General features: G+C 31.1%; 1 protein-coding gene across 1 annotated transcript; it reads right to left on the minus strand.

Moving 5' to 3' along the window:
• Nucleotides 1–1059: 1059 nt before the first annotated feature.
• On the minus strand, nucleotides 1060–27257 carry LOC129224299 (28S ribosomal protein S11, mitochondrial-like). Its single transcript, XM_054858733.1, has 6 exons — nucleotides 27043–27257; nucleotides 25978–26105; nucleotides 18538–18563; nucleotides 14926–15000; nucleotides 14607–14672; nucleotides 1060–1240 (listed from the first exon to the last, which is right to left on the minus strand). Exons 1-6 carry the CDS (start codon nucleotides 27222–27224, stop codon nucleotides 1133–1135), a joined length of 585 nt encoding a protein of 194 aa, XP_054714708.1. The 5' UTR covers nucleotides 27225–27257; the 3' UTR covers nucleotides 1060–1132.
• Between the last annotated feature and the right edge of the window lie 123 nt (nucleotides 27258–27380).

The following is a 27380-nucleotide window of genomic DNA, read 5'->3' on the forward strand; positions in this document are numbered from 1 at the left end:
TAGGCAAACATTTTTCCAACAATCATTTGACACTTCAATGCTGTTCTGAGACTCAATATTATTTTTTCAAAACTTATACTACAGTTGAACCTTGTTAAAACAAACTTACAGTGAGCTTTACAATTAATTAGTCTTTAACTTCTGCTCGGTTTATTACATAGGTTTAGGTGTACTAAGGTTTAGGTCTAAATACAATGGGACAGGAAATATCAGGGATTGCAAATGTAATTTATCTTGGCTCTAATTCAGTTTGAGCCTGTACAGATTAACGAGGTTTGACAGTAATATGAACTAATAAAACTTATTAAAAACTGAGAAAATTTAAACAATTTCCATGCCTTTCAAATTAAATATTTGATAACACCTATGGTAGAAAGACTTCACTAAGTGTACATTGTAATTTGGTTCTTTGCCTTTGTACTAGAAGCAATCTTGCAAACTTAAATAACATTAAATATAAAAGCATCTTTGAAAAAAAATACCAAAGCAAGTTAAACTACAGTAAACTCCCGATTATCTGGGGAATAGGGTAGCATGGCCGCGGATAGTTTGAATAATAGGTAAAAAACGTTACTACTGTATGTAATAGCTAAAAAATATGAATGACACTCACACATACATTTAAATTATAGCTAAAAACATTGCCACATTCCGTCTACTAACATGGAATGTAAAAAAATATACATATGTAAAAGCTCAAAACTAACAATAACACAAAAGTTTAAAAAACATTTAATGGCTATTAAAAAAAAATAATGAAAATACCTGCGGATAATCTGGGCCACAGATAAACCAACCGCTGATAATTTACTGTATTTGCGACCTTGAAAGAGTCAAAAAACCCACAAAACTGAAAACATTAAAATTCTCGATTTGAGTTGCTTGATGAATTTTCAACCTATAATTTCCTGCATAGGTTCGTGTTATCTGCTTCTGCATCTTACAAGCTGTATGATCCATTGTAAAATGCAATATTTTCCCCCGTCAATTTTGTCATAAAGAATGAGACAGAAATATGATCTAATTAGTGACACTAAATAAATTTAAATACCATAAATTATTCTATTTTTTTAGAAAAATTTTTATTAAGCTCTAGTATGATTTTCAAATGATTTTAACACACAACATGAAATTACACTCTTCTTGCTTTTCGTGGCCGAGGACCACCATGAATAACAGGAGTTGTATCTGTAATTGATATTATATTTAGTCCACCCATTTCAAGACCTTTGATAGATGCCTATAAGAAAAAAGAAAGAAAAAAAAACATTGAAGAATGTAAAGAAAATGAATAATCTTTTATTTAAATTATAACACACTGCAATTACAGAATCACACTTGGAAATCTTTAAGTTGACAAATTTTAAACTATCTTGTGAACTAAAGTTTGTGTCATATCTCAGAAAGCCTTAGCAGTAACGGAACAAGCACAATATGAGCAGGTAAAATAAAATTTAATACTTTTCATGAAAGACCACATGTTTGAATTAGATGCAAAGGAAACAATTTCATTTTATTATTTGCAATGGTATTTATCAACCTTAAATATAATTTTTTTTATTGAAAATTGCCTATTATAGGACTTCATATTTTTAGTTTTTTAAAATAAATTCAACACACTTTATCTTGATTTGTGTTTTACATACTGATTATTTTCATACATTATGAAATAAAAATTTTACCATTCTAATTTTTACTGCAGATTGTATTTTATTCTTGTGTCTGTACTTTTGGGACAGGGTGTAGTTAGACATTTTTAATGTGTGAGATGAAAAGTAGTGATACAACATAACATCTCTACATTTATACATGCTTTGCTATTTACACATGTTATACTAGACATCTGAATCTTTTAAAACCAGGGTTCTCAACCTGTGGGGCGAGTCACTATAAAAGAATTCCAAGGCAGGTGTGAATTCTTTAAAAATGAAAATTAGCTCTCTCTGAGCGGCCACCCCTCTGTTCTGTTAAAACTTGGCCGCTCTTAAGGGGTTCCAGTACCTCAAAAATGATCAAATGATCAAGAAAAAAAAAATTGCTTATTTCAAAACTAAAAATTATTCCAAACACAGGGAAAAGTTTTTTCGCTTTAGCTCAAAGTTATGAGTGGTTTTTAGATCTTACGCAAAAGAAAAACTTGAATGCTTTTTCTTGCCAATTGTTTTTTTTTTTTTTTAATCAAAGGTAGTTTTAAAGTAATACTTTTTGCAGTCACGATAGTATATTTTACAAAACTATGCACTGGATAAGCATTTTATAATTACTCAAATGTTTAGAGCATGTTAAGCCTAAGAATTTTTTTTTTTAATTATGATTTTTTACATAATTAATCATAGAAAATTTTCTAATAATAAAATTCTAATAATAAATCAAATAATTTCTAATAATAAATCAAATGAGTGCACAAATTTTTAGAGAACTATTATGATGGTTTAGTAAAAAACTTTTTTAAAATAAGCTCAAAAAGAGCCGTAGGGATTTAAAGAAATCATTTTTTTAAATTTAAAAAAAAGTGGCGAAGGTAACCAACTTTTAAAAATTTTAAAAATAAATTACTGATTATGAATTATGGTATTAAAAAACAATATTTGGTTAAAATAAAAAAAAAACTTTTTTTGAAGGTACTGTAATCCCTTAAGGGTTTTGATCATTGAACTCAAACTGCATTACAAATGACACACTTCCAAGACTTAAAAATTACTTTTTGAGAAAATGATGAAAAGAAAATGCCTTATTTCATGATTTCTACTTTTCAGGAAAAAATGATTCCATTTGTGTTTGAATAAGGCTTCCATCCTTATAGAAACCAATTATTTTTCAAGTCTGTTTTACTTGTAAAAATGAATCCAGAATTGAGTCATCAGCTATGGTTTCAAATTGCCAAGGATTTCGTACATTTTCTCCGAAGTTTGCCGAGTCGAAAACATGACTTTTTGTTCACTACAAATAATATCAGAAACTTTAAATCTGAAATAGCACCTAAAAGGCACAAAACTGCGGTGACAGTCCTCAAAATCTCGAACAAAATCTCTTTCAAATGACATAGAATGATAAGGAGTGTAGAAACTCTCATCCCTTTAATAGGCAATTTAAGAGAAATTTGAGCTCAAAAACTTACAAAAAAAAAATGATTATTCGAATTTAAAAAAACAAAACCACAGGTACAAACCACTAGGGCTCGAAGCCATTTGGTACAAAATTTCAAGGCTGTAGGTGCTACGGCGTCTCCCGGACGTAAGCCCCCCAGACTTCCTTTCACTATTTCTTATCCGACTGAGTGTGCACGAAACAAAGGAGGGATATTTATGAGTATGTATGTATGTTTGTTCCTATGTGGCGTTGTAAGAAGCGAAATGCCTTGGCCAATTTTGATAACTTTTAGGTCAATTGATTAGTCTTAACCTTGGGAATGTCGCTAAACACATGACAGTAGTCAAAATTCACCATATCAACAGCCTGTTGCCATTTTGTCATTTCGGGATTGTGTCGCATGCTACCTGCGTGTGACACAGCGTACAACAAATGCAAGTAGAGTTTTCGCTGCCTGAATTTGTTTACTAAGTTACTAATTCGATTTTCATCTCTAACATGTTGCATTTGTTTTTGTCCTGATTCAGGGGACTAAGTTTTGCGATGCGTACTTTCTTGACAGGCTTTTATAGTTTTGCGAGAAAGATTTGACGACGTTTTTGAACTCCCGTCAGTAGAAGTTATACAGGCTAGGCTGTTTATATAGCTGTGGTTGACTTATGTTTGAACATTTTTGCTAAAGGTCAAGCTCATGTAGCTTTAAGCCGAGTTTGGTCCCTAGAGGGACTAGTAATCAGTAGTTTATACCACCGCAAGTTACTTAATAAACCTCACGATATAATTTCTCTCAATAAAATGACAAGATTGCGAAATTTACCGTCTTATAATAATAACTAAGTCAATAAAAATTAACTAAAAAAACTTAAAATAAAAAATAATTATTAAATAACAAAAACCAGACTGCGTAAAAACCAAAAAAAAACTAAAAAAAAAAAAACATAAGCCCAGTATTTTAAGGGGATATCACACAAGAGAAATTACGGGACATCGCAACCGCAATAGGAACCATTAACGCTATCTGGAACTGGTTTTTCGGAAGGGAATTTGCCTACAGGGTTGCTGCCGGTTGCGTGGACGGTGGCTCGATTTGTTCACAACGGGGGCTACCATTTTTTAGTTTACATCCATGTGCTTACGCTTGTTTATCGCTTTTTGTCAATTCTGCATTTGGTTATAACACTGCGTCGCTTTAATTTGATACTTATGGATGAAATTAGTAATCAAATACTTAATGCAGCTCTTGCAGCTTTAATTGTATGTGGGTTTGTGAAAAGATGGCAAAAAAAAGGGGGGGGGGGAATGATCAAGGCAATGATTTCAGAGCTAGAGCATCAATTATTATTTCATGCAGTCTCCAAAGCTCCTCCTGTTAAATTCATATTTGAGTTTTAACATTAATTTGTAGAACTTATGGTGAAAATTTCAGAAAAACAGAAAACTTTTATTACTATTAATTGAATGTTTGATTTAAAGTGATACTCTTGTTACATTTAAAGAAGACATACAGAATATATGACTTCTCTAGGCTTATTTTTTCCCATAACTACTAAATTAAATCTTAATTTTAGATAGGAATTATTAGTCACTTATTGACAGGTAAGAAGAAATTTTAATTCTAACAAATTATACCTTAATTCATAGCTAAAAACAAACATGACAAATAATAAAAAAAAAAAGCCAGCAAACTCTGATCAATAGGCCTTTCATAATTATTTTTTTAAACTTTGAGTTCATAAATATATAATATCATATATTTATAATACAAATAAGCTTAATACTGAGCAAATTAACACTGCATTGAATATTAGTACGTCTCAATCAATATTTCAAATGTTAATAAAAATAACTTTATCATTTAATAATGCCAAACATAATTTTTGACATCTCAACAAAATATTACAATGTGCGTATCATTTTTAAAAAATTCTTTGTATTATCATATTCTTTGATTTTCAGAGGGATTATTTTTCTTGACTGGAATAGAGTACATGTGTTACTACACAGTCAAAATATTACTAAATAGGTGGAGCTAAAAGTAGAGTAAATATTTCGCCATTTCACTTTGCCTCACTTTCTCCTACATTTTAAATATTTTCAAATGGTACATACTGTACGTATCTATCAGTTTGAATTAAAAAAGAAAGTACAGCTTCAATGCTATGATTTTTAAAAAGGAATTTTCATTTAACTTTTTCAAGGAAAAAATTTACTGTAATTGTTCAAGTATCAGAATGGAGTGGTTTCCTCCAGTCAAAAGTAGTACTTTTATCACTGAAATTGATAGAATAAGCAAAAAAAAAAACTTGGACCCAAAAATACTTTTATTTTCCCAACCGTTATTTTATAATTTTTTTAAATGTCCGATTTTTCGAACAAGGTGTGGTCTTGATGACGTCACAAATACACGTGAGTAAAGATGCATATTAAATATTTTGCTCTGTGAATGTCAACACGAATGGCATTTCATCATTCGTGACGTCACACGATAGAAATGTAAACAATGAAAGCGCAACAATTTAAGTAATTTTTGAAAAATATTAAACAAAAACAAATTTAAAAAATGGTCAGATCCTATGTTTTTAAGCATGCTCTTTCAGAAAAAAATACGTTTAAAATTTTGGAAACGACCCCATTGTAACATTTGTACAAAACGATTTTCAAAAACCCAATGAAACAAAAAACACCAATATAAATTAAGAAATGCATAAAATTCGCACTGATGTTAACATATAAGTAGCTATTTAAATTCAAAATCAGATGCAAAACTAAAGATTAAATGTCGCTCATCCATTTTTTAAAGTGTAACTGAAAATTTTTGAAACAAAAAATAGAACAATAAAAAGGAATCCCCACATTTCTGTCGCCACGATTGCAAATGTATTTTGCAGTGACGCTGCCTGACGTCACGAAATCCCAGCGCCCTGATTGGTTCCTTCGTAACTTGCCCAGAATTAAAGGCAATTTTTTTCTAGGGGAGGAAAAAGTTTGCCCCTATACGAGCAACTGCAAATTTCCATAGCACACGAGAATTTTGGGGCGATCGTTTGTGGAAGTGAGTAGAAAAACCAGTTCCGGATAGCGTTACTGTTGCTATTGAGGGTTGGGATGTCCTGTAATTTCTCTCGTGTGAGTCTCCCCTTTAGAATGTTATCAAGTATTACTGAGTAATTACACCATTGAACTAATTTTATAATCTATACTCACATATAAGACAAATCATAAATTCAAAAGCATAATAGAAGAATCAACAGTCGCGGCCCATTCCTTTTTAAATCAAGGAACCCCGTAAAATTTGAATAGGCCCCGACTGTTGATCCTTCTATTCTGCTTTTGAATATGAGTATCGATTATAAAACTCTTTCAATGGTGTAATTACTCACTAATACTTAATAACACTCTAAACTACCGGGCTTATAAGTTTTTCTTTTTCGTTTCTTTTATTATTATTATTATTTTATTTTTGATCTTCCTTTTTTTTTAATATATAGAGATTCAAGCACTAAAGAAAACTTACAAACTTTTTCAAGTTTAAACTTTTTTTAAGGTTTTCCAGCACTTAAAAATGAACTTTATTTTCAAGGGCATACAAATCCTCTGTTATCTGCTGGATAAGCTTCTATTCCTTTAAAAAAAAAAAAAAAGGAAGCACACCACTCCAGCAGCTCACTGGAGAAGCAGCGTAGGGGAGCCAGTCAAAAGTAGTGCTCCAGAGGGAGGCAGGGGCAAAAATAAAACCAAAGGATCGACTCCAAAAACGGCCAAGTGCACTCAGTTTGAATTGTGATAAAAACAGATTATTATGAATGATCCTTCAGAATTTTTCATCTATCCGAGAATACTTGAAATTTTGACTTTCTAACACCTACTTTGATTTTATATTAACATGTATGAGAGTGATCAGAGAGCAAAAGGGAAGAAATTCAAAAAACTTTCGTAAAATCATGCGAAAAAGGGATGTTGTCCGAAACTGCATCAAAATAGCCCTTGGAAGCTATGATATTCAAAAATTCAACACAAAAATTAGCTTATTTACCAGTTTTAAAAGTAATATATATTTAACGTATACACAATAATTTTGTATGAATTTGCTGCTTTGCACCATTTCTTGCAAAAGTGTTCATTTTTAGATAAATCTAAATTTTAAAAAAGAAGCAACAATTTAACCCCTGAATCCTTGAATAAAGTGTTGAGGAGGCAAAGGTCAGTCTTGGCTGCATCACGCAATAATGTCAAAATTTTTAAATTTTTTAGAGAAAAAAATATATATTTTTTTTAAATTTAAAACATTTGAATTTCTGTGGAAAATGAGAACAAAAACTTGAAAATTACGTTTGTTTGTAAAGTAAAAATTTACAACAGAGTGAAAAATCTAAAATTTTGCTATGTGGTAAAACATTTTTCATAGAAATAATTGAAAATAAATATATATGTACAGGGTGTTCTGTTTTAACCTGCAAGACCTTTATTTTTGAAACCATTAGTCCTAGATGTATGCTTCCAATTGCAAAAATTTTCAAAATCAGATGCAAAGTTAAGATATTGAAAGTTTGAAGTAAAAATGAGTCAAGAAATACTAAGTTTAACTTTTAGCATAGGGCCCTAGGTCCTCAAACTAAAATTTAAAGAAATAATCTCCAATGAAAACAATTACTGACACGAAAACATTGTCATTTATGCGACCAAATCTCAAGGAGATATTCCAGTTCAAAGTTTTAAGGGACCATACAGAAGACGAGATTGGAACTTATCCCCCTTTCAGAAGAATGACAGATAGTTAAAGAAAGTTAAACAAGGTACAGTAGAACCTCGATTATCCGAGCTAATTGGGACTGCTAGTGCCTCGGATGTCGGAAAACTCTGTTAATAGAAACTTAGTAGAAAATATGGCCAGAAATAGCAAACTTTTAAAATGTATTAATTAAAAAAACAATAGAACATTTTTAAAAGATGAAAATGAACATATAAAAAGTAATATTTTATAGTTAAAAACAGTTAATTACTTGTAGCAAGATTTAAAAAATCAATTGAATTTTTGTACAACGCCAAGTTTGATATTAAAAGATTCTTTAGAAAAACATCTCGAATTTCCAAAAAATATTTTTATATTGAAATAGAAAATTTATTTCCAAAAATATAGGTTATTTTCCTTGAAAAATAGACTTCATTATCAGCTCGGTTACCAGAAATCTCTGTTCATCGAAGCTCAATTATTCGAGGTTCTACTGTATTTATATTTTTCATTGCTATTCAAAATATAAATGCATAGGTTATGCAGTAATATGCAAACACACATTATAAAACCTTGAAAAATTTGATAAACCACTATGCACCCATGAAAAAATGCACCCAAAAGGAGTTATTGACGGTGAGTGAAAAGTGCAGTAAGCCACAAAACACTGTTTCATTGCAGATTATTTCCCTAAATACAGTCGACTCCCGTTACAATGCCATTCGACTGACGTGAAATGGCTATAATGCTATTTTTTTCACCAGTAACGAATTTTAGACCTTAAGCCAACTCCTCGTTCGCAACACGAACATTTTCGGAAGGGAATTGAGACTACATGAAATATGTTTCATGAATGGGCCTTCATCTCTTTAGCATTACTGAGATGATTCACACCATAGTCTGAACATCGCTTTGTTAGTGGATGCAAATAACTACTCCTCATTTTTAATGACACCTAAGAGCTCTGTTTCATCTATAGTGCGTGAAGATAGAAAAATAGAAAGTTTCCGACAATTAAAGAAAAGCTAAAGTTTTTTGATGAGCTTGAATAACTAAAAAATGCATCGAAGGTAGTATGGCAATTAGGTATGAGCGACTGTTTTTTACGTACAGTTAATACTCAAGAAAAGGAAATCAGTAGAAGTTCACTGAGTAATGTTTCAGCAAAATGCAAAAATTATGAAAATGGAAGCTGCTCTTGTATTGTGAATTAAACCAGGAAGAGGGGTGTTGAGATAGATAGAAGAATATTTGCTACAACGACCCCCCCCCTCACTCATGTGGTGAGTCGCAAGCACAGACCGAATTGTTGGAATTTTACAAAGGATACTTGAAAATTTTAAGTCTTTGTGAAACAGACCTCATTATTGGAGAATAACATTTTTAGGGGGAGGGGGGAAGGTGCCATGTAAACTTTCGAGGGGGATAACACCCATATTTAAATCATCTGCGCATTAAAATTTTCTTCCTTTATATAATTTGCAAAACCATACCAGTTCAGAAATGCAAGTTTATTCTTGGTTTTCTACAACAATCGATGTTTCGCAGAGAACCGGAAATCCTAATATATGCTACCTCCATTCCGCAACCTATGTTTGATAAGTCATATCAAATGAAATATCGGATCTTGAACGAAAAAGATATAACCCCGCTAGTTTCGATACCACCTCAACATCAACTCTACACAACGCAAGGAAATACCTTGAAATCAAACACTTGACTTCTCGAATACGGAAACTTACATTTTCGAAGTACGCCCTAAAGCAGAATACTTGATGATGTTCTGCAACGTAAAATCATTTAACCAAAATTGTTCTGCAAGTACTTCAAGCATTGATATACAAGCAACCAACCTGACCTGTTTCACAAATTGAGGGCCCTAAATCAAAATCGTTTCATACAGAAAGTTTTTTTTTTCAGTTTTTAAAACTTTATTGTTGCTATACATTTCTGTGGAACCTAAACCAATTGGGAGTCTCCATATTTTTTATTCCTTTTAAAATACATAGAAAGAGCAAAGATACAAAATTTTATAAAAATTCGAACCTAGGCATCAAATTATGTTTCTTTTTGTTTAATTTTACATGGAATGAAGGAGAAATTAAAATAATGTTAATAAATAAATTACAAAAATAAATAAAATGAGTCGAGTTAAGGTAGCAAATAAAATGCTTCAAAACTTTCTAAACAATTAAAATATTTTCAGAATGCAAAAGGATTGAAATCTCAAATAAGACAAGCAATTTTTGGCGATGGAAGTGTTTCAATGTTGACATGTACCCAAAACAAACGCTTATGGAGGAAATTACAAAGGATGAAGGTCGATTGGGAAAAATATTTAAGTATATTAATTTTTTAACATTGTATTTCAGTTTGGTTTAATAGGATAAGGAGTCATGTCACACAATAAATTATCACCTCCGTTACCTACACACAAAACGCCATCCCTCATTAACACATGGCAGTAATGACATCACATTTTATTTTCCATGATACAAGAAAGCCCCCTTATTTATAAAAAAGTTGCGAGATTTTTGTCAAAAAACAAGATGGATTTTGCTTTAAAAACCAAATGTGGTTATTGTGATTTCTCACCTCTGTGAATCTGAATTTCAAGGATGTAAATTAATGTAAAAAAAGAAGTGAACATGTTTTCATATGCTTAACAAGTGCAGATTGCAAATTCAGCCCCCCCCCCCCCAAAAAAAAGCTATGGAGCACCCCTCAATCATTATGGAATACCCTTCCAGTTAATTAGCATTTTTGCTTGTTTAGAGTTTATTACTTTACTATTATAGAATGGTTTCTGTGATTTGAGTATTTTTTTTAAGTAATTGAATTTTAAAAAGAGAGGATTTTTTTGTCCTCCCCCCCTTCCCCCCTCAAACCCAACGCACAAAATGCTAGAACTTTTTACCCCTTCTTGTTGGAAGGGGAAGAAGTTTATTTGCAACATGTTGATACTTTTTTTAGGGGGGGAGATGTTCGTGTTTTGCATATTTTTCATGTAGTTTTACTGTACTATGTTTGTGGCAAAAAGAAACAGCTTTGTTTTATCTGTAAAAATATTTATCTGGGTAAAGTCTGGGTAAAAAGCCGGAAACAAGATTATGCTTTGAAAAAAAGTAGGAATAAATAGGAGAAAACAGGACATTTTCCAAAAATTTCTAAAAAGTACGGAAATAGGGAAAAATAGGAGGTCTGCGGACCCTGTAGATGTTTAAATTTATAAATATTGAACAAACAGAGCAAAATAGTAATAAATGGGGCAAAATATTAAGGAATGGGACAAAGGTTGAATGAGTCATTAACAAAGTTTTCAAAAATAAATTTACTTCATAAAAATATTGCCCTTTGGTGTCAAAAATTTATCTAATAACCAATGTAACTTGGCAGTATTTTTGTTCATTGCAGTAAGGCCTCGTTTTTCAGTAAATTCATTTTTTTTAATTATTAGAATTCCCTATTTCTTTGTTCTATCGCCTGACTGTTTATTTTCCAACGCTTTCAACAAATTAAGATAAACTGTGACAAGTTTAATAATGATTTTTAACGAGTGGTTGAAACGAACTCGAATGCAACTGAATTCTACTTTTTGAGTGGGTGTGGCAAAATCTAGAATCTGCAAGTCCAGTACTAAAAAATATAAATATAAGAAGCGTTGAAAATAACTGTGAATCCCAAATAAGTGATGCCCCAGCAGTAAAACAACATTACAAAAAAAAAGCGAACAGCTGTTAAAGAAGCGGATGCAATAGGATTCCTGAACTCAGATTTGTTTTTGAGATCGTTCAATTTCGAGTATTAATAGCTGTTATATGCAATTGAATCGCGCAAGATTTCTAATTCTCTTTCTTTTACTGTTACTTTTCTACTGTCCAAGACATTTTTCCATGACTTAAAATAAATTTCCATGACTTTTCCAGGTCTAGAATGTTTATTTTTTCCCCATGACTTTCCAGGATATCATGACCTGTACGAACTGTGTTTCTAAAATTAAGTCATTCAGTACCCCGGCTGAATTACTGATATTTTTGATGTTACTTTTTCGGTGAGCTATGATCCATTATTGTACATACATCTAAATCTGAATAAAATATTTTCTATTCAATTTTTCATTGGCATATTTTCTTACTTTTAAGTAGTTGTTTTTCTTTAAAAGAATATTACTGATCTAATGAAACATTTTGAATGTCCATGAGTATGTCTTGCAAAGAAATGACCTGCAACCTTTTAAAAATAAACAATCCTCTAAAGAACAGATCATTAAAAATAACGACATTGCCCATATCTAATCACGAGACATAATTTGGGGATTTTGCATACTATTTGCATATTAATTTTGTGAATTTCATGTGAGCAGACTCAAAGGTTGAATATGTACTAAGTTGAAATCTTTCGCGAGGCTTAAATTTTGAAAATTGTGTTTAACTCACAAAAATCAAAGCCTAGCGGAAATAAGAGTTTTTACAGTGTGTTACAAAAGTTGCAAAACAATTGAATCTACCATTTCCGAAAGGGCTTGTCACATTTTTTGCAAAATTGAGTTAGCTCTGGTTTGATCACATTGAGTTGCGAAATCTACTAGTGCAGAAGGGAAATGAACCCTTGTACAACAATGCATTATTTAGGGCCTAATTTTTATTTATTGCGGAAAGGGCATTAGTCCTGCTGTTTCTGTTCCTACTGTGAATCAAGGAATAGATGCTCTGAATATAGAACTAGATTTTTTGGTGTGGTGAAATAAAAAGAAATCAAGCATTTACACCAGCATTTCATTACCACAGTAGAGGCAATGCAAACCTGTTATTTAGAAGGGTCAGGGGTGAGTCAATTGCCCCCCGCCCCCCCACACTTCAACAAATTATTTTATATATAAGCAGGAGTTTTTTTTTTTTTTCATTTGCTTTCAGATAAAATTAGCATCGAGTATACACCATTGCTCCCCCCTCCCTTCCCTGGAAAAACTATATCATGGGCCTGGGTGGATTCAAGGCAGAAAAGTATTGGAATGCTGCTTGCTCAAAGATTTTAAATAAGAGCAACACTAAAACTATTCTACGGGAGAAAAAATGTTTTGAATTCTCAACATCAATGATGTTTAAATATGATAGAACACCAAGAAACTGTTTAAGGCTGTACGGTTTTCAAGAGCATAATTAAGAGCTTACAGAGTAGTTAATGCTTGTCAGCTGAACTTACTTTATCAGTATTATTGGGTACAAAGAGAAAATTCTCAATGTAGGAGAGAAATAATTAACATAAAGAACATTACGCAGTGCAATTTTGACCATAATCATATTAATTTGTACATTGAATTTGGTCTACAAATCTACACAGAAAAAGAATATTCATATTCAGAATGCATATGATGAATTTCAGTTTCACTTATGTGAACTTATGCTTTTCTTCTCAGTTTTTTTTTTTTTTTTAGTTTTATGTGTTTACAGGGTTTGTACTCAATTTCAGAAATAAAATGAAGGAGTTTTGGAGGAGTTTTGAACAAGTAAAATGAGATTTTGAATTTGTACTAATGGGCTGTCATTAAATGACATCACACTTTTTTTCAACATATTTGACCCCTTTTGTCACTATGCATCACAACTTACCTACTACTCTTGTCACATGTCATATTTTTCATTAACATAGTTACAATAACTGTGTGATGTCACTTATTGTCCTCTTATCTCAATTTCATGAACCTGCCTCCCCCTCAAGGCATGACATCACTTTTGATGACTTTTTTACAATATTATAACTGATTTACTAAACAATTGTTCTTTTAACACAATCACTTAATGTAGTACATCTACTTATGTATTTTTAAAAATTTAAATAATTATTCAACCTGACTTTTGCTGCTGAGAGTGTGGTAGAGGGGAAAACAATCATAAAACTTGAAAAAAATAGCCGAGCACCATTTAAACATGTTTTATTTCACTTATGAAATGTACTAGTCCATCTAATAATATTTTCACCTTCAACTTTTACGACTTCTATGATCAATTTGTAAATCACATCTTTATGAAAAAATAAATGAAACGAAATTACTACATTAAAACTGCCCTTATACCTTCGCTCTTGTTATGAAGTTAGGTTGTTGATCGAAGTATTTTAAGTTACTGTCATAAAGGAAGGTTATGTAGTCATGAACTAAAAAAGGAGGAGTTTTGAAGGAGTTAAAACCGAAATGAAGGAGTTTGAAGGCCCCACTCAGGAAAATTTCCTAAATGAAGGAGTTTTGAAAGAGCGTATGAACCTTGGTTTAGTATTTCTTTCACACCAGTTTTTTTATTTCATATAAAAAGACGAGAGAAAGAAGCTAATTTTTTTTGCCATTATTGACTTTATGGTTAAGTACATTCTATCCTGAAATGTCTGATGTCATAATGTCTTGTAGAGGTCACTTCAATTATTAGTTTTGAATATTGATAGAAAATTTCAATAAAACTAAATTTTATGCAAAAAAATCATTTCTCAATTAACTGCTACAGTCCTGCACGAAAGAACAAGATTTTTAAAGACAAACCTATTGTATTTTAAACATAATGTTCACCAATGTACTCCTCACGTCAATCATGGGTCTTAATCATGAGCCAAGAAAGGATAGCTTTGATGTGATTTTAAACATGAGGTGTCAAATTTGGCAACCAACTGCTAACAAAATTTTCTGTCTAAAAATGCGATTAACAACATATATTTTTAAAATTTTGTTGCAATAAAAAGCTAAACTTTGCAGAAAACAACATTATGAAAATTTGCAAAATAAGATTAAATTTTGGCTTACCATTCTACCTGGACCTAAACCATGAATGGAAACACGAGCCTGGGTGAAGCCTTTACGACGAATTCTCTGCAGAAATATTAATAACAAAAATGTTTTAGTAATCAGTATTATACCTTAACTTTTATTTAATAATTCTTAGTCTAAAACAAATGAGAAAGTTTCCATAACTAAAATTAAACCCCAAAAATATAACAATGTTCTATCTTGAGCTAAAATAATTTAATTCTAGCCTATTGTTAGCTTGCTGTCTATTTGTTTTTGACACATGCATTTTTTGGATGACAACAAAAATTCACCAAAAAGGAATTATAGAGCTTACCGTAGTGAATGAGATTGCAGTTGCTTGTGCTGCGATATTTGTCCCTTTTTTAGTGTTCTTGAAACCTTCCATACCCTGCACAAAAATAAATAAAAGTAAATAAGCATAGCAAACATATCAACGTTGGCAAACCCTATTGTTCACAAACTCTTTCACAAATGTTTGAACGCTCCTCAAGTTGAAAGCTTTTTTTCAAAGAAAAATATTTTAAAAAAAAAGGGGGGGGGGGGAGAACCTCACCAGTCCATAAAAAACTTCTTTTAAGACTCTCAAAAAAAAGGGTCTCTTTAAAAAAAAGGGGGGGGGGAGCATTAGTCTGCAATTTTTTTTTTTACTATTAACTTTAAAGAACCAATTAATATAAAATCACTCCTATAATAACTCTAAACTTGACTTTTGCCAAAAAACCTAGAAAAGTATAAGAGTTTTTTGGGGAAAAAATATTGGAATTTTTTTAAAAACATAGAAACTTCCCAAACAAAATAACCCACCCAGGACTTTTGCATATTCAAATCCATATTAAAATAATACTTCTTCAATGAAAAGTTATTTAGGGAAAAAAGAATTTCAATTATCTGTAAAAATACAATCATAGACAAGTTTTTTCAGATCTTCAACAAGATTTAATCTACCTTTTTCGGCCGCAAAGTGCTCTATAATAGTGGTAGTTTTGTGTACAACAAGAAATGTTGTAATTAAGCAACATAAGCTTAGCGATGAGTGTGCGAAAAGAGATCCCAAACGTAAACAAGAACTGATGTTGCCAGATTCCAAAGAGCTAAAGTTTGAATTTGAGCAGGAAACTTTCAAACTAAGGAGAAAAAGCTCTAAAACGATGTAAAAAATTTAAAGGGGTTTATTTTTTTCATTTTTAAGAAAATCCCTAAATGGAGAGATTTTTTTTTTTAGAGATTAATAAAAATCAGGAGATTTCCAATAAAAATCAGGAGACCGGGAGAAATGTTAAAAATCCAGGAGTCTCTCGGAAAATCCAGTATAGTTGGCAGGTATGTATTAGTCTTAGCGTAATGTTATATAGCCTATGGCTTTCCTCAATGAATAGAGGTGCAGATTAGCGGTCACCACTCACCAAATGACGACAAACAATTTTCAATGGCGACCAAAAATTTCAGCTCCGATCGCCACTTAAGTGGCCAAAAAAATTTTTTAAAAAAAATCTCCCAAATTTTCATTATTGCTTGCATTGCGCATCCTTGCTGATTCACTGACGCCTCGCGTTCGATGCGCAAAACCAGCTGCACATGGCAAGACACTGCATTAAGGGGGAAGTGAAAAACCCCTACTGCCCAGCAGAAACCAAATAATGAATCAAGTGAATGATGATTTTATTTAGGGAGCCATGTTGAATTTAAAATCATTTTTCGCACGAAAAATTGAATTTTGTGATAGAAATTTCAATCTTTTTGCATCTTATAAATATTTTAGATAATCGGAAGTTATGTTGACAAAGGCCACCTTAGATTAGCTTATTTTATGTTTTAATTTTATTGAATGGATTTATTTTTGGACCAAGCTTCCTTTGTAATTGTAGATTGCGTGGAGCTGCCCCTAGTGGTTGAGATTTCGATCTTTTTGCATCTTGTACATATTGAAATTTTTGACAAGAGAAAGTTTTTTTGACATGTGCTACAAATTATTATGCATCTCGTGGCTTGATATTTCAGTACTATTGCATCTTGTAAATATTTCAATATTTTTGGCAATCAGAAGTTATTTTATGACAGGCTACCTTAGATAAGCTTATTTTATGTTTAATTTTAATGAATGGATTTATTTTTGGACCCATGCTACCATTGTAATCTTACTTTACGGGAAATTGCAACACATGCTTCAGATTTCAATTCTATTGCATCTTGTCCATATTCAAATATTTTTGACAGTCGAAAGTTATTTTGGCATAAGCTACTTTAAATTAGCTTATTTCATGTTTTATTTTAATAAATATTAAATACCTTTATTTTCGGAACACATGCTGCATTGCACAAGGGATTCGCGAAAAATTACTTCCAGTGTTTGAAACTAATCCTTTCATACCTTTCAAATGTTTCAAAGTTTTCGACAGTTGAAAATTACATTTTAATAACTAAAAATGAATAAATTCTGTTGTACAGTTGTCCTTCCCTACTTTGACTTTCGCGGCTTAACTACATCGCGGTTTTTTCGACTTTTTTTTCTTCCAAATACAGTAATTAACCTTTTTTATGCGTTCATGTAAACTTTTTACTTCAAAAGAATAACAAAGTATGACTTTTAAGTAAGGTGAGCTCTTTTGAGAGGCTGTAGTTGTACCAGTTGAGGGAGTGGACGTATAAAATCTCTGAAGAAAGTGAAGGGAATTGCTATCTCATTTTAACCGTTTAAGCACTAACTGAAAAGTATTAATCACTGTATTATTACTAGGGGATAAATACATCTGTAGTGTAGATGGTGTTAAACAATCTACTAGCTTTTTAAGTTGTATACGTAATCCCTTTAATGAGGATGAATGTTGAGGAAAAACAGGGGCACATACAGTCACTAACTGTCAATTATTTAATCATTAAACAAGTTGAGCTTTTTTCATAGATTAGTAGTAGTGTGTAATAACTACAAATGAGTGTATAGTTTATTTCTCAATAATTAACGACGTGATATCTTTTAAGATTAGTGTAATATTTTGTGCAATATATTAAATACTACAAATTTAGTGCTGGATAAGGGTGCTCTATCTTAAAAACCTATTTAAATAGTCTTAAGTAAGTTTTATGTGCTCCAATAAGGAAAATATTCGGTTTATAAATATAGAATCTTACTTCGCGGAAATTCAGTTATCGCGGTAAAGTCTGGAACGAATTAACCGCGATAAACGAGGGTTGACTGTATATTTATTTATTGTTGTAACTTTTATTTGAAATACTTTTAGCTCATAGTAATATTACGCATCAGAAGTAAAAATTTTTGAAAAAAGCTGTAGAAGACCATTATAACGCACACCCTAACTTGGGACCAGAGTTTTTGCATTATACAGGTTTTGGCATTATATAGGTCATTTCAAATTTTTAAACTAATATTCAAAATATATCTATATATTAGCACTTCAGAATGAGTTCTATCTGTAGTGAGTATTAAAGCACTAATTATACAATGAGTCATTCACAAATGAATATGTTTCTTTATTACAAGAAAGTGAAATATTCTGCATTTCTGCTAGCTTTATGGTTTGCATAACAGCTGCATTTTCAAGAACCATCTGGTATTTTCATTTTGCTGTGAATGCTAATTTTCATTTAAAAGCTTTAAATTAAGATGAAAAGATGATTCAAAACTTAATTTTCCTAACAATTTTTATGTTTGCAAGGCAAACAGAGGGATTTTTTAAACTTCAAAACATTGTTCACTTCTGAAAAAGAGTGCGGTTTATGGAGAGCGTTATACAGGTCAGTGTTATAAAGGTATTCTATTCTAACAGCTTTCAACACTTACCAACAAAAACTTTAGAAACATTAAAATGTAAAATACATTATCACGCATTTTACTTTAAAAACTGAATTCAAGCAGTGAATACATTTGTGCTAAAATAATATTAAAAGCATGTTCCATGAAAATACTTACACAAGATCTTAATTCCATGGCATGTCCTGCAAAGAAAGAAATGATTACAAAACAGAATTTCATAATTGCAGAATCTTGAACTACAGAAATAACATTGTAAAAATAAGTAATAATATTGTAAAAATAATTATATTTACCATTAGAACACATTCATGCTAAACTTGGTTTTGTACTTTTATTTTATAATTCATTCTGAACGGAGGAAGGACTTCTAGCCCTCTATATATTAAGGTCCATTCCTATAAATGAAAAGATAAAATTTTGAAATAATGAAATGCTAAAATAAAAAGCATGAATGTGCTTAACAGTACTTTAACAATAAAACAGTCCAATCAAATGTAACACAAAATATGAAATATTCTTTATAACTATAAAAATAGAAACAACAAAATCAAAATGTTTAAACATTCTTATTTTCGAAAGGCTTTTGGGGAGTCATCGATATCACGGGGAAAAAATAAAGCTTCACGGAGCATTTCATCTTAATACATAAAAATTCTACCTTCGGTTCTGTTCATATGTGATTCATGAAATTTTCCAATCGCAGAAATGACGCCAAGATTGAAATTCATACTTGAAACACTGCTTCTACTTTTAGCAAATTAGATTCAAATAGAAAATTTCGGTCAACGTTCAATGCAAGTTAAGCGTAAGAAAGTGCTTTTTGCTATGAGCAAAAAAACAGTAACTTATTTAGATTACTTCTACAATACAAAGCAGTAGTCAGACAAAAATAATTTATTTTGCATAATTAACATTGTCAGGGATCTATGTCCAGGATTTTTCCCAGGGTCCGTTTTTTGTGAAAAATCAAGTAATTTTGTGAAAAATATAGTTTTTTTAATGAAAAGTCAAATAATTTCACAAAAAAAAATTAATTAGATAAATAAAATAAACAAAATTTTAGAATTTAGAGATGGCACAAACTGCATCATTTAAATAAAAAGTTATTGGATTTTTTTCTTTTATTTTGAGAATATCATTCTGGGGTGTTTTTCTAGTATTTGGCAGGGTGGGGGTGGGGGGGGGGGGACATCGCTCTCTCAAGTATCAATATTTATCTACCATTCTACATTATGTGTAATTATGCTAGAAATATTTCTACACAGTATTTAATATAATTGTAACAAAAAAAAAATCAGACAAGGGGGTTTAGCATTTAATTTTTTAACCCAAGACTCTTAAAAAGCACAGAATCACTTTTAAATTCTATGATTTTAACAAACAAAAAAAAAAGATTTTATTTGTTTACCTCTTAACAAATCGTACTAAACATCAAAAATGCGAAAAATTGAATTCCTATAGCGGATGCAAAGAGATTGCAATTCTCCAAGTAAAGGCATCAAAAATATAAAAACGGCTTGTGAAAGAAACATTTTTGATAAAATTATTTTAAAATTGCATTTTAGAGTCCTAAGACAAACATATCATTAATATCTGTGGACATAGTTGAAGCAAAAAAATAATAAAACCATTGATTCAGCATTTTAATTTTCGACTCATAAAAGAAATTGGAATTTTGCTTTAAAAACTTGAAATGAGCGTTCTAACAAAAACTAAGAGACTTTCCATTTATTTGCATCTTAATAAAGTGAAGTTAGCTTGAAAAAAGAACAAAATATGATTCTCATATCGGATGCTAAAAGATTGCATTTTTCAAAATGTAGACATTGAAAGAAAAAAAGACAGTAAGTAAAAGAGTTTATTTAAAGTTAATCATCCTTTTTTAGCATCGAAAAATCAAACCCATATAATTTTCTCCCAAAATAACAGTTAAACATCGCACCACACCCTAAAAACGCAAACATTGGCAAGCTGGTAAAATGATGAGAATATTTTCTAACCAAGTCATTACAGTGAAACCTGTGTAAGTTGACCACTTGCGGTGCACTACTTTGGTGGTCAACTTAGACAGGTGGTCAACTTATTAAGGGGGTAATGATTTTTTTTTTTTTTGTATTTCTTGCACCATGTATTCATTTTTTGACTAATTGAACTTACTCTTTTTGTTCAACTCACTTTCATTGTTTAGTATTACTTGAAACAGTAATTTAAAATGTTATTCAAATATTTTTAGAGATTATTTTTCCAGAATGACGTATAATGTGTCATGCAAATTTAAAATTTCAGTAAATTGATCAAAAAAAAAAAAAAAAAACGTTTTATTGTTTATGAAAAGTTACTTATTTTACATTAATAGTTCCTAAACATTTATAGCTAATCAAAAATTACAAATTTTTCGCTTAACAACAAAAGCAAAACAAGTTTGGAGAATAAAACGGTTCTTTGTAGTTTTCCCATGTGTCAAAAAGAGGTTTTAGTTATGCTGCTGTTTCATTTAGTTGGTAAAATGCTGGTCTGGCATCAAAAATATTCTTGGAAAGCTGTAAAAAAAATAATAAAAAGAAAAAAAATAATTTGCTAAATAAAATTTTAAAAAATAAACCAAGTGGTCAACTTACAAAGGTTTTTTTGCAATACTCCAAACCAAACTTTGTGTTCATTAGTGGTCAAGATAGACAGGTGGTCAAATTACAGAGCTTTTCCTTCATTATATAAGATAGGACTGATTCCGTTCCTGACAAAAGCGATCAACATAGACAGGTGGTCAACTTACAAAGGTAGTCAACTTTACAGGTTTTACTGTATAAAGATTTAACGCCAGACGCTAAGTGGCAATAATTTTGAAGTTGGTAACCCTATCTGAGGCGATCATATTTTTCCTCTCCCTTTGCAGTTCTAAGTTCATTTTGCTGATATACAGGGTGTTCCGTTTTAACCTGCAAGAAATTTATTTTCACAACCATTAGTTCTAGATGTATACTTGCAATTGCAAAAATGTTCAAAATCAGTTGCTGCTGAGTTAAGTTATTGAAAGTTTGAAGTAAAAATAAAAATAGGTCAAGAAATATGAAATTTAACTATATATACAGGCCCTATTTCCTCCAACTAATATTTAGAGAAATAATCTCCATTGAAAATTATTACTAACACAAAAAATTTGACATTTGTGCTACCAAAATTCAAGGAGATATTCCAGTTTGAAGTTTTAAGGGACAATACAGAAGATTAGAATGGAACTTCTCTCTTTCAAATAAATGGCTTGTCGTAAAAAAAAAAATTGAACTTTTGACATCTTGAATTCAAATTATTTTTGGCAATCACGAGCGAGCGAGCGTGGGAGTGCATGTGTGTGAGAGTGTATGTATGTGTGTGAGTGAGTGTTGTGCATGCAGTGCTGTGTGGAGTCGGCCGGTCGGTCCACAATGATGCTGCTCCTGCAGAGGGTGCTGGTGAGAAAATAAAATCAGTGTAACGCCAAAAACAGTCAAATGAGAACAATAAGCAATCGTGATTGTTCAAAAAAAATCAAGTATTTATATTTTTCATTGTTATTTAAAAATGAATGCAAATATTATGCCGTGATACGCAAAAGCACACTAACCACGAAAAATTTGAAAAATCACACTATACACACATGTAATTTCAAACTTTTGTTAACCACTATATTTTCCCCCAAAAAGGTGTTATCGATGGCAAGTGAAAAGTGGTGTATGTCACAACATGCGGTGTTTCAGATCTCTGAATATTGGTAGGTAAATGTTGCTCTTACAAATTTAAAACTTTTTGTGATGGAATTATTTTTCAATGGAGATTATTTCTATAAATGTAAGTTAGGGGACATGGGACCCGTATAAAAAGTTAAATTTTGTATTTTCTGACTCATTTTTATTTTTGCTTCATACTTTCAATATCTTAACCCTGCTTCTGATTTTGAACATTTTTCCAATTGGAAATATACATCTAGGACTAACAGTTGCGAAAATAAAGAGCTTGTAGGTTAAAACGGAACACCCTGTAGATTATAATTGTTTATTTGAGGGGGGGGAAGCGCTTACCAACGCCTTTTCAGAAATGTTTACAACTTGCAAGAGCATCACAAGAGTGCCCTTTTTTTTCTTTGCAAAATTAGCAGATTTTGTATAAGCTGATTCCTCTAATTTGACTTTAAAAAAGGTTCGAAAAATTATCATTTTATACAAGGATATATGCGTTATTTTGCTTTCAGATTTGCTCTTTCAATAAACAATTTGTGAAATATCTGTTCTTGTTTATCAGAATTTTGTGAAAGGCTGTTTTGGTTGATCGGATTTTTGTGAAGGGTCCATTAACAGACCCAAATATCCTCTGGCCAGACAGCCGATTATGCTGTACTGCAGTTCCAGGGTTGCCAACCTTGGGGAAACTGAGGATCATATGTGATTTTGAGGTGCATTTTGAAAATTTGCAGAGCAGCTTGGTATTTTGCATAAAATTCAATACACGAACTAAAATCACTTATCTAAAATGTTTTTTGAGCTTTGATAATCATTTTAAGCACTAGTATAAAAATCAGCTTTAAATACTATATTAAGCTTGAAAAGACTCGGCCGCGAAATGCGGAGCAAATAAACTTTTCTGCCGCGTTGGGGAGTTTTACTATTTGGGCCGCAGTTGGCAATCCTGCAGTTCATTCCAAACTGGGGATGCATCGATTCATTGGCTAGGAAATGTTTAAAAAATAATTTTTTGATAATTGTAAATTTTTTAAATATTTTTTTAAGCAAAAAATCAGGATAAAAAAAATTATTTATTAATGTAATTTTCTGCAGCATCAGTAAATTTAGCATTAGGGTGGAGCTTATTTTTGAAGTGTAAAAAGATTTTCTCGCAAGTTAATTTGATCCTTTTTATGAAAAAAAATCAGGCAAAATTTTAGTAAAATCCAAGAACATTTAAAGATAGCTCAACAATGGGGAAGTTTTTAACGCACGTATTTATGTTTGCAACTAGGGGGTCGATCTAGGCCGAAATTGGGTATGCTTTGTGGCCCCTTCACAAAAATTCATTATAAAAGCGGCCCCATTCACTACATGTAACAGATACCCTGCAATTAAAATTTGTTTGAATGCATCACTTTTTAAGAATGTTGATTAAATCAAAGGATTTTAAACTCCTATTTTTTATAAATTCATAAAAGTAGTTTTCTTGGGGGGGGGGGGGAGTAGGCACCTCTGACTATAACACCTTTTTTGAAGCAAAGATTCTAGTCACTAATCTTAAAGCAATGGTCACAAGTGGCTGCTTAGCATCAGAAGCTCAAAACACTTCAAGACGGACCTTTTTACAAAAGAAAAATTTAATTATCCGATAGGGGTCTGGTTAAAATTGATCTGAATAATTGGAGTTCTACTGATCTCTTTCAGAAGAAAACAAAATGGATTGGATGTATATTTTTAAGTACTTAACATTGTTATTTTTTGTAAGGATTTTAACTATTAGTTGGAAAACCTTGTAATAAGACTTTGTATACTCTTCAGAATGCAACTTGTAAAAACAATATTCTTTCTAATTTTTTAGAAAAAAAAAACTAGAAAAATTGATTTTCTACTGTCTTAAAATTGCTATAAATTTTGCATTGATACCCTGGCCTGGACTTCAAGTTTGTTTGCACTGTACCTATCTCAGTCCAGACTCTTAGCCTTTAATATGATTAAGGTCAAACATAGGAATATTTCTTTACTTATAGATATAAATAGTATAAGCCATTAGAATATGAAAGAAGACAGTTAAAAAAAATAATATGAAAGGATCAACTGTCTGTAATCTTTCCTCGTATAGAATGTATTATCACTCAAGCTAGGTACTGTACAAGGGCAGTTCTCAAAAGGTGGGAACAAACACAGACCTAAACTTTGAAGCTTTAACATCAAACTTATTTTAATTCACTCAAATATTTTTGAGTAAAATTATAATACTGTAAAGAGACAAGAATTGACATAAATTATGGGAAAAATACCTTTTTAAAAATGTTTCTTTGCTAAAAGACAATTTTGGATAATTAAAAATGCCAACTGAGCAAATGTACCATCAAAAAAAAATAAATAAATAAAGGTATAAATCTTAAACTGAATAATATTTTGATAATATTTTCCACAAATGACAACAGTAAAGACATTTATTTTGACAGCGATTTTAGAAAAAAGTTGGAAGTTTGATGTATGTCCAAAAGTTACGATCTGGATAATGCTATTATTTAAGAATATGATGTATATACTTTAAATGTATTTATTGATCCTTAAAATTAATTTTTAATTGTTTTCATATGCTTTTATTTAGCATCTTTGAAGCTAATCATTTTTCTTAAACATACAAATGTGAGACGTCCAAATTGCATTACAATCTAGACGCCTATAATTCTGACTTATTTACATTATATATTATCTACTCTCTTCCAACCTTAATAAAACAAAGGTTATTACAGTTATTTTTTTCAATCCATTGACATTTTGCAGAATCAATGCAATATGCATTGAATATGACAAATAACAGTAGAAACACAAGTTTGTGATCGGAACAAATGCATTTAAGTACACCAAACAGCGGCAGCTCATAACTCTACGAAATTTCAAACATGATTATCAGTTAATTTAATGATGTTTTGGATAAAATGTTTTCAAACTACGACAATAAACAACATTTAAACAGCAATTCTTTAAGAAATAGTTCTTCAATGTTCTAGTACTTAGGCATTTCTCTTCTCAGCACAAAAATCACCATGCAAACTCAGATTGGCGACAGCCGACAATAAGCAAAGGGTTACCAGCAGGGAATTCCCGATTTGTCAGCTGCTGCGTCAGTTTTAGCAACTTTCTCCCCTGCGCTGGCAAAATGGATTTTTTTTCGCTTGCTGCGAAACCATAACGAAATTTTATTTATGTGAAGACCAGTGTACAGAGACTCAAGTACTTCATAATCCTCTTGATTTTTAATTGCAAAATTTAAGATATAAATAAAATTTTCATTTGGAAATTTGAAACTTACATTCTGATGATGTCCAAAATCTGTTACCTACAAACCGATCATTAAATTTGCAAGTTAATAACTTTTATAAATATCAACTATCTTTTTATGTCTATATACGAATTCTAGGCATACACAATATGCAATAAAAACCAAATTGATGTCAAATTTCAAAATTTTAAAAATTGCTAAGAATTGACTTTTTGTTCCCACCTTTTGAGAACCACCCACAAATGAGTGAGATCACCGAACTTGCTTAGTAATGTTCCAAATCATTATGTGGCAAATTATGAAATATAAAAATAGTTTTTTGTATTGAAAATCATATTTTATATTTCAGATACATCTCATTAGCACTTCAGAATGTCAACAATATTTCAAACAATAATACTCTATAAAAAAAATTTATGAAGTTTTACTGACCATAAATAAAGTCTCTTTCTATTAATGTATCAAATTTTTTATAAAATTAAAAAGTAGCATTGTGATTATATTTCTCAGTAAGATGATACAGCCCTCAACACAAAAAATGAAAACACCCACCCAATATATACATACAAACAAACACAAAATCATAATTTTAAAACTCATACCAACCTTTTCCATCTCCAAGTTGGAAAATGGTATTATTCTTTGACACCCTAATGTAAACAATTGGCACATCAGAAAATTTAACTCCATTGAAAAGAGTATCATTTGTTTTCTCGTCCGGAAAATCACATTTCCTGTGGAGCAAAAAATCAATGTGAAAGAAAGGAGAAAACCCATACAAAATTAGACTGAGTGTATTACTAACGAAAAAAATGCGTCAACATAATTAAAGATATTTTCAAATCGAAACTAACTTGCAAATTATGAACAAGAGATCGATTAAAAGGGTAGCTTAAAGCTTAAATAACAAGACTGGGAAGAAGAAAAAAAAAAAAACACGTCATGAGGAAAAATTTAAGTCCATTATTCGATTAGAAGCAGTGAACGAAACTAAACATCGAAGGATTGTGATCGACACGAAATAAATCCTGACGAAAGACATTTACTAGTAACGTGTTTAACTCGTTAAAACTGACACACAGAAGCGATCTAACAAATAAAATAATATACAAATATAGAAAAACGTCAACAAAAACAAAATTCAGGCTAGAAACGCATTTCGAAAAAAATATAAATAAATTACTCGTTTTTGTACAAAACAAGCTTATAATTATATCACAGAAAAAAATGCAGCAAGTATGCTTTGTACATAAGTGGCTTTGAGGCAAATAAAATACAATGCTTCTTTCGGAAAAAAAATTGATTACTGCTAAGATAATGCAAATTTTTATCTATGGTGCTTCGAGGTGAATAGGGAATACAATTCTATAAAAATAACGATAAATAGATAAATATTTATTGCAAATCTTCCGATTCTTCCTTTTCATAAGAAAATGGCGCATCATTCAATTCATCACACGTATGCACTAAGGAGGGCATTTAAAATGACAAAAATCATATTATACTACCAGCAAGCAATCGAAAAAAGCCGTAAACAGACACAACATGCAACTATAGGAAGAAAAGGACGTAATTTAGTTTTAAACAAACATCAGAAGAAAATTTAATTCTGCAGAACAAAATGGCTACGTAGGCAAAGAAATGGGCAGCTTTTGAGAAGGAATGGCGTACTTGATCCAGGCAGGCTCAATGTCGAACGATTTCTCTTGAGGAACCGTATTTTCTTTGACTACTATGTTATATCGCTTATTTTTGCGATAGTCTCTAAAAACTTGATTTGATGTGCATATAGTCCTTAGATCATTTCGGAAACAATTATTGATTAGCAAAAAGGGCACTCTAAACACAGACATCTCGTGAAACCTTCCTCATCGGAGTCCAAAAAGCAACTGAGAACTGACAGAAAATTCACCACCGCACACGTACATTTGTAAAATTTTCGGTTCGCAGTTAAATACATTTAAAGTTTCTTAAATCGAGTTCTGTTAAGGACAATTAGTTGAAAACAT

The sequence above is a fragment of the Uloborus diversus genome, chromosome 6 (genome assembly GCF_026930045.1).
Source record: "Uloborus diversus isolate 005 chromosome 6, Udiv.v.3.1, whole genome shotgun sequence".
Taxonomy (NCBI): Eukaryota; Metazoa; Arthropoda; class Arachnida; order Araneae; family Uloboridae; genus Uloborus; species Uloborus diversus.